This window comes from Tachysurus vachellii, chromosome 16 (assembly GCF_030014155.1).
Source record: "Tachysurus vachellii isolate PV-2020 chromosome 16, HZAU_Pvac_v1, whole genome shotgun sequence".
Taxonomy (NCBI): domain Eukaryota; kingdom Metazoa; phylum Chordata; class Actinopteri; order Siluriformes; family Bagridae; genus Tachysurus; species Tachysurus vachellii.
In genome coordinates, this window is record NC_083475.1 from 5,329,473 (window position 1) to 5,337,352 (window position 7,880).

The 7,880-nt window shown below is 35.5% G+C and overlaps 2 protein-coding genes across 3 annotated transcripts; one reads left to right on the plus strand and one right to left on the minus strand.

The window, feature by feature from the left end:
* Positions 1–1,274: 1,274 nt before the first annotated feature.
* mrpl42 (mitochondrial ribosomal protein L42) lies at positions 1,275–3,276 on the minus strand. Of its 2 annotated transcripts, none has more exons than XM_060889477.1 (5): positions 3,144–3,276; positions 2,292–2,352; positions 2,023–2,107; positions 1,786–1,949; positions 1,275–1,418 (listed from the first exon to the last, which is right to left on the minus strand). In XM_060889477.1, exons 1-5 carry the CDS (start codon positions 3,214–3,216, stop codon positions 1,373–1,375), a joined length of 429 nt encoding a protein of 142 aa, XP_060745460.1. In that variant the 5' UTR covers positions 3,217–3,276; the 3' UTR covers positions 1,275–1,372. The 2 variants fall into 2 exon arrangements, with proteins under 2 accessions (XP_060745460.1, XP_060745459.1); XM_060889476.1 differs by having other exon boundaries at positions 2,023–2,110.
* A 1,281-nt stretch (positions 3,277–4,557) lies between these two features.
* LOC132858900 (intestine-specific homeobox) lies at positions 4,558–7,054 on the plus strand. Its single transcript, XM_060889445.1, has 4 exons — positions 4,558–5,021; positions 5,459–5,610; positions 5,863–5,988; positions 6,336–7,054. Exons 1-4 carry the CDS (start codon positions 4,727–4,729, stop codon positions 6,528–6,530), a joined length of 768 nt encoding a protein of 255 aa, XP_060745428.1. The 5' UTR covers positions 4,558–4,726; the 3' UTR covers positions 6,531–7,054.
* The last annotated feature ends 826 nt before the right edge of the window (positions 7,055–7,880 follow it).

A 7,880-nucleotide genomic window follows, 5' to 3' on the forward strand; every position in this document is an offset into this window, starting at 1 on the left:
AGCAGAACATCGGTCACCGTATTGAGCTCAGTGGGATCAGATGGTTAAACAATCAATGTTATAACTTTAGGGGATTTTTGTACCGTACAGTTGATATTTTATATTCATGCACTAGTGACATAGTGTATATATTATAAATAAGACACATTTTATATTAAATGATCTCTATTATTTTCTGAGTAAACTCTTACTAAATCTACAATAGGCACAAACTCTGCTCCTCTGAGGATTTTGCTAATTATCAAATGAATGTTCACACTAGGTGCTTTAGGGGACACTGAGGTGTCACTCATTCACCTTGTCACTGAGTCTCTGCCTAAAGGACCCAGACTTTCCCTGTACTGTTTTCCTGTTTCTATACATGCTGGTGTGACCTAAGCTAATTGTGACCTCTGGTGTACAAACAGTGCCATTGCATTAAACTCCAAAAACTGATAAACTTCAGGCAGGTTATAGTGACACTGCACCTAATTTTAACGAGGGGTTTAATGTTTCCAAAAAGGCCACAGACCTGAAGGTCAGTCAAACAGAGCTGCAAAGACTGGCAAACTATGAAATGTTTAAAAATGTCATTCTGTTCTGTAGGTCTTTGTCCTATCAATTTCTTGCCTGAACCTTTTATTATTAAATATAATTATTAATTAATAATTATGAATATAATTTAATATTACTGCATTTGGATTCAAAACAAGTTTGTTCTTTTTTCATCACTTGTTTTCTTGTAAGAAAATTTTAGAAATGTAATTTTATTCCCAAATTATTAATTATTATTATTATATTATTATATTTTTTGCCTATTCTCTGAACAACAGCTCTTTGTAAACCTTTTTTTAGCAGACTAGATTGAATATTTCCAAAATATAAGGAAATACTACTATGAAGCAACTTGCTTCATTCATCCTTCAATTCAAACAAGATGCCCGGTGAAGATACCCGGTCCCCACAGCATGATGCTGCCACCACCATACTTCACCATAGGGATGGTGGGTCTTGAGGCATAAGAAGTGTTAGGTTTGCCATATACGTAGCACATTCACAGCCTAACCAGTGGGATATTTACACAAAAATTGTGGTTGCATGTTTAATTATTCACAGGAGGAAGCCAATGGTAAAGTAATTGTGTAACATTAGTATTTTTAACAATTTTTTTTCCTGAAAAGACAAAAACTAACAGCAATTTTCTATATTTTTGAAGCACAATTAATTAAAAAATAAATACTATGCAGCAACAAAACTTGCTATAGTGTGTTATTACAAAACAGATTCAATGAAAGTCTTTTTGTGAATGTTTTTATTTGTTCACACAAAATGCAAGTTAAAGATTTATCATCAGTCTTAATTAACATTTATACAACTCTGACATCAAACATTGCTATCTGTCTTTGGGAGGATTTCGGTTCCTGCGCCTTGTATGATATCTGCAAAAAAAAAATAAAAAATACAGACTGAAATCAAAAACTAAAATTTTCAAAATTGAGAACATTTATTTTATTTTTAGATTGAAAACATTTGCCCATCTCAGTGACGGTCATTCTTTCATATTCTCCCTTTCTGGTTACAAGTTATTTCACAATTCTTACTCACATCAGCTTGTGAACCATTTATCAGGACAGAACTAACAACAGCTGATCACAAACATACATAATCACCATGGATCACTATGATTTAGCACTTCATGTAACTGCAATATTAAGCTTTAAATCATGCAAAATCACTGGGACTGATTTAAACACCTTCGACTTAAATTCCAATCTTCTACAAACTAATGAATAATGTTGAACTTACTGTCCGACCGGGTACCAGCGGTGCTTTGTGGTGTAGAACATCTTAGCAAGCTCCTCTATAGCTGGCATCTTTTTGTCATTTAAAACCTCCTTATTGAGCTGAGACTTTAAAACTAGATCATGTGTTTCTGTAGAATCAAGTGTAGGGTCCAGTCTGGGGATGGGCTGTAGAACAAAACTACAATGTCAAAACTTTATAACCAAACAAATCTAAATAAGCCGATCAGTACACAGCTACCTTTGTCAGCTCATAGGGGATGTCTGGAGCAGGATGGAAACACACTATAGTTTCACTGTCACGTGTCACACCAATCTCCACACCCCTGCTTAGGAAAGAGGAGAAGATGGATGTAAACAAATCATTATTGATTAATGTGTGTCAGCCAAGGCCTGGATATAAGGCAGGCCAAGTGTAACAGAAAAGAACAAACACAGGGGCTGTAAAAACATCCAGAAACATCTACAAACTGTTAGGAGCTCATTCATAAACATATTAAAACTGTTTACCTGTTATCACCACAAGCAGACGCCTGGTTTCTTAACGCTGGATGAAATGACAAGGTCTGAGCTACAAGGGGAATAAAGTCAATTATATATATATATAAATATTTATATACACAGACTTCATATGTAACAATAAACACAATATAAACAATAATCACTACACTGTATTTCATATAGTCATTAAAATGAAGAATAATAACACAGATCTAAATGTTAAGGGTTTTGTTATATTTACTTTAAGGTCTTCCTTTATTCCTTCAAATTGTCCTATATGAGACATTTACAGTTTCCCAGAACACACACACACTTACACACACATTTACACACTTACACACACATTTACATATTTAACACACTTACACACACATTTACACACACACATTTACACACACATTTACACACACACACACACATTTACACACTTACACACACACACACACATTTACACACTTACACACACATTTACATATTTAACACACTTGCACACACATTTATACACACACACATTCACACACACATTCACACACACACACATTCACACACACACACATTCACACACACACACATTCACACACACACACACACACACACATTCACACACACACATTCACTCACACACACATTCACTCACACACACATTCACTCACACACACATTCACTCACACACACATTCACTCACACACACACACACACACACATTCACTCACACACACACACACACACACACACACACACACACACACACACAGTGTATGATGTCACACAGTGTGCAGGTTTAACACATAACACCTCACATTCACAAATCTAATAATAACTCGACAAACATCAGAATTAAATGTGATTTTAACTCTTTACCTTTTATCTGAAGTAAGTCTTTGTTAGCGTTAAGAATGAACGGTAACCGGTTTAACTGTCTCCAGGTCGCCATTATTCCTGACGGGGGAAAAACAACCTGTAACACACAGCGAGATTTAACGAGAACGGATCTGAGGTCAGTTTCCGGTGCAATAATAATAGATGTCGCTGTGAAAAAGACGGCGCGTTGAGATTAAACACGCATGCGCAATAATTCGCGCAGGCGCTGTTTTACAGTATTTCCTATTCAGCTGTAAAGTGAAATGACAAAAGGTTGAATAAATGCCTCAAAACATAAAAATAGTGTTTCATGTGTGTCATGTGTCAGTGTTGACTCCCACAATGTGTAGATTAATAAGTCTATGAAAGAATTTATTAATAACTTAGTAGTAATTGTATGAATCTGAGACAGAAAGGTGTTTATTATTACTGTAATGACACTGGGATCCTGTGCTGGAGGGGATTCTCAGGTTTCAGCTCTGTTTCTGCAGCCCTTAGTCCTCTAAACCCACAGAAACAATTGCAACACAATTCTAAAACAATAAAATCACTATGGACAAACAAAGTCTTTACAGAAATCTCTCTAGAAATCTCTTTTCACTGCATTTTGTGTCACAATATAAGACTCTAAAAACAAAGGGTTAGCTTTGAAGTGTAATTTATTGTAATAAAGACATGTGAAAGCTTTTAGTCAATATAATAAACCCCAAACTCAACCCTTTTCACCTAACCAAAGTAAAATGATAAAGAAATACAATTGACCTTCCCTGTGAATGGCATCAAAGCACTATGGATGCAATAAAACTTTATACAAAAAGTATATACATATATTACAAATAACAAAGTGCAAAGCATCAATCTAATATCATAAACAAATCCAAAAAGAGAAAACACAAACGGCCCAGGTTTGGTACATCAATAGATAAAATGGATAAAAGCCTCTGATGTAGTAACGTAAATTTCTAGTCTGCTGTTTAAATTAAGACATAGACTCAGTTTGGAATTTACCAAACACTTCACTTCTACACTTCTACACTTATCCCCAAGCCAAACATTTGACATGACCCTTGCTGTATTTTGGTCATAATCTCATCTGCCAAAATCAGCAACCAAAAGCACAAGCAGCAAAGCATACTTGACTTCAACAACAGGCAGAGAGACATATACAAAAGGAATCAGCACACATAAGCAATGTTCACATGGGACAAAGCAAAGTCAGTCATCCGATCTGTGTGGGGATGTTGACTGACAGAGTTTAATACACATAGAGAGAAATCCATGCAACCAATCCTAAAGCACAAGCTGGGGGCAAGGCATGGATCTTCCAATGGACAGCCAGATGCATCAACATTGCACAATGCAGTGGGCTGAGCCTGAAAGACAAAACCTACAAAACATTGTGTAGGTATATATACACACACAAATCATAATGGAGATGTAGATAATTGAAAAATCATTAAAGGCTGCAAACTTATGGCAGTGATTATTTATGGGGTTTGTTAAAGAGTAAACCCCCTGCCCCTCCTACTAGGAATCCTAATGATGTTATGACATAGTCCTAATACTGTCAGTCTTTGATCGGCATGAGAGCAAGTGTTGCTTCATATACTTGGTCACCTGGTGCATTTAAAAAACATCTGACAAATTTGAGGAAAATGATAGCTCTGGAAGATAAAAGTGGACAGCACACTGAGAGGACATCACCAAGACAAATGGAGTCTCCAGGCATGCCAACATATCTGTCCCATTCCATTGAAGTTATACTGAAAAGACCTTCGTGTTTGGCTGGTAGGAAAATGCAGAAGACTGGAGAGAACATTTCAGAATATACTTGGACACCCAATGGAAAGGAAGAACTCAAATCTAGCCAATATACAGGTGACCTTAATGTGATACTAAACCCCGTATTTCCTTTTGTAACTTTGTTAACTTTTAGCGTCTTTCTCCATTTCCTCAATCCATGCTAGATCGTAGATTATTTATTAGTTTGTTTCTATTTGTATATTATATTATATTATATTATATTATATTATATTATATTATATTATATTATATTATATTATATTATACATATTTTAATAACAATCCATAATAATGTTCTAACTAAATCTAACACAATATCTGCAAATATGACATTATACTTGCAGTATACTTGATTTGCTCTACACTCAATGCTGCTTAGTTCTGGGGATTCATTGTTGGAGTCTTAAAAGACAGATTTAATATTCATAAGATGGAAGAAGATTCAAGATATTGACTACAAATTAGCTAACAGAATTCTTTATTTTGTTTAAAAGTGCATTTTTCTTGTACAGTGTGTCAGCGGAGTCACAGAAGGGTACGGGCCACGTTCACAGTAGCTCAGCTTGAGGAACTGGAAAGAGTTTTTCAAGACACTCATTACCCAGATGTTCATACCAGAGACTGGCTAGCTACACGCACACATTTGTCTGAGGGGAGAGTTCAAGTAAGAACAGACTGCAGAAAAGCATAAAGTCATCTGTCACAATTGAGAATGTAGCTTTGTTGGATAGATGTAGATTAGAATTGGACCATTACTTAGAGTATTTATTTATTTGCTTACTTTGATTACAAGTTTTTCTGTGGTGTTGTAAAGAAAAAAAATACTTTTAGTGCTAATGAGCTACTTCCATAGTTACCGTAGTAGTGTTGTAGTGCTTCTATAGTTTTGTTATACAATTTTATATGTGTTTTTCAGATCTGGTTTCAGAACAGAAGAGCAAAGTGGAGACGGACTAAGGTGCAGGAGAGACACGGCATCCGGTTGGAGCACAACATAAGCAAATGCACAAACCCTATAAAACCTTCTGTTTTTTTCACACCAGTAAGTGCGCTTCTTCATCTGGTTCTGTCTATGCTGCTGACACTGGTACAGTAGTTGTAAATCTCCCTTGGAGAAAATAAGAATTTTCTTGGTTTTAGATTACAGACATTTAGAGATTGTGTACTTCTTCATGGTGAACGTTTCAAACTTCCTTTATATGAAGCTTGTTCATGTAATTTATCCAGTTTCGTTCACTCTGATTTTGTGTCCCATATCTTAACCTTGTGGTTGAAGCAAGAACATGAATTTGCTGAAGCTGTTAGAGGATATTTTGTTTCACTGTGTGTAACTGCTGTGTAATTTGTCTGCTTTTTATTTGTACTCTTTTACTCCTCACCATTTACCAGAAACATTACCTGCCTGCATCACGCTACCCCCCTGTTCCTCTGTCCGAGATATGCACCCGAGAGCTGCGCCCTTATGTTGGGTCTCATCAGTTTCATGGGCCACCATATCAGCCGTGCTTCTCAAACTTCAGACCTCATCATGCCAACACGCTCAGCAAGTGCATGTGTCTTACATCTCATTTAATGCTTAATTAAAATGTTAGGCAAAGACTATATGGAGATTTGACATAGGAATGTTATTATGTGCACAGTATTGCTTTAACAGTGTGTGTGTGTCTTTCTTTTCAGCTGTCTTGATTAGTCAGATTAAACTTTTTTATAAAGGCAGATCTATGTGGCATGATAGTACTGTATATGGTATGTATAATGTAATAGTTTAACCCAGTAAACACTCAGAAAAATATGCTGAGTGAAATTCATTTTGGATGTGTTTTGTACAGAATATAAATAGGCAACAAATTTGATTATGTTATTACATATGTCTTCTTCTTCTTCTTCTTCTTCTTCTTCTTCTTCTTCTTCTTCTTCAGTAGTCGTGATGTTCCACATGGGTTATGTTGTTGACATTTCCAATTATCCTTGAATTAGTTTATTACCCCTCCAATAAAGTGGCTTATCTTAATATGCGTGGGTTCATGTAATAATATGGTGATAGATTAGGGCACATACCACATTCGCTCTAAAACTAAACCATAACTTATTTCAGAGAAGACAGAATTATGTCTCAATATTGCTTTTTTATTTTAGAATTACAAAAGAAATAAAACGATAAAAAAACATTGTGTGTACTATATATGGTAGCTCCTCGCCAATAAACCTTCTTGGATATTATTATTACTATTTTTCAAAATTTGTTCAGTTATATGAAGCTTTACAAGCTACATAAATGTTTTAGTTTGACCATTGCAGTTGACCCCGATTCCTGTTTGTCAAAAACATGTAATTTTCTTATATGGCTGTTTATTTCTAAAATTTCTGTGCCTAAAGACAAAACATTATAATGTAAATCTTTTTCACCTTCACTAAAGTGTGCCAGGTATTTTTCAGCACTCATGTTCTCTTCATACAGGCAAGACTCACAGTTGATTTAGGATAAACATACAAAACATCTCAGTAAAACAAACACACGTTCAACTGTAGAAATACACAAAGAATGATGCTCTTAAAAAAGTGTATTTGCCAGAAAATCCTTTTATTTACACACATAAAAAAACATTACATACATTTATACTATAATATACTTTGGCGTATTTTTCACCAATACTGGAGTTGTCTCCTGTTTGGAGATGGAATGTTGGCAAGATGTTGCATAAAGTGGGAGGACAACCAGATTGAGAGAAAATTCTCGAAAGTGAGAGTCTGGGCAGAAGCTAAAATGTATAAGTTAATTAGCCAGATGAAACTTCTCACAATCCTGAAAGGTTAAGCATAGCAAACAAAAACTCATGTCCTTTGTTTACAACCAAACTTTCTCCTCAGGCCAGTAGTCCAGGGCCTTCCTGGGATGGCTTGTGGTAAATATTTTTCCAGATGGATGTTGGCAGA

What these genes read in the sequence shown, in the direction of transcription:
- mrpl42 (XM_060889476.1), bottom strand. Translation starts at nt 3,216, where the DNA reads ATGGCGACCTGGAGACAGTTAAACCGGTTACCGTTCATTCTTAACGCT. An exon ending in TCTGCTTGTGGTGATAACAG is followed by an intron (nt 2,111 to 2,291) that starts GTAAACAGTTTT and finishes CTCTTTCCTAAG; the next exon opens with CAGGGGTGTGGAGATTGGTG. An exon ending in TCCCCTATGAGCTGACAAAG is followed by an intron (nt 1,950 to 2,022) that starts GTAGCTGTGTAC and finishes TTTGTTCTACAG; the next exon opens with CCCATCCCCAGACTGGACCC.
- LOC132858900 (XM_060889445.1), top strand. Translation starts at nt 4,727, where the DNA reads ATGAGAGCAAGTGTTGCTTCATATACTTGGTCACCTGGTGCATTTAAA. An exon ending in TGTCTGAGGGGAGAGTTCAA is followed by an intron (nt 5,611 to 5,862) that starts GTAAGAACAGAC and finishes TGTGTTTTTCAG; the next exon opens with ATCTGGTTTCAGAACAGAAG. An exon ending in CTTCTGTTTTTTTCACACCA is followed by an intron (nt 5,989 to 6,335) that starts GTAAGTGCGCTT and finishes ACCATTTACCAG; the next exon opens with AAACATTACCTGCCTGCATC.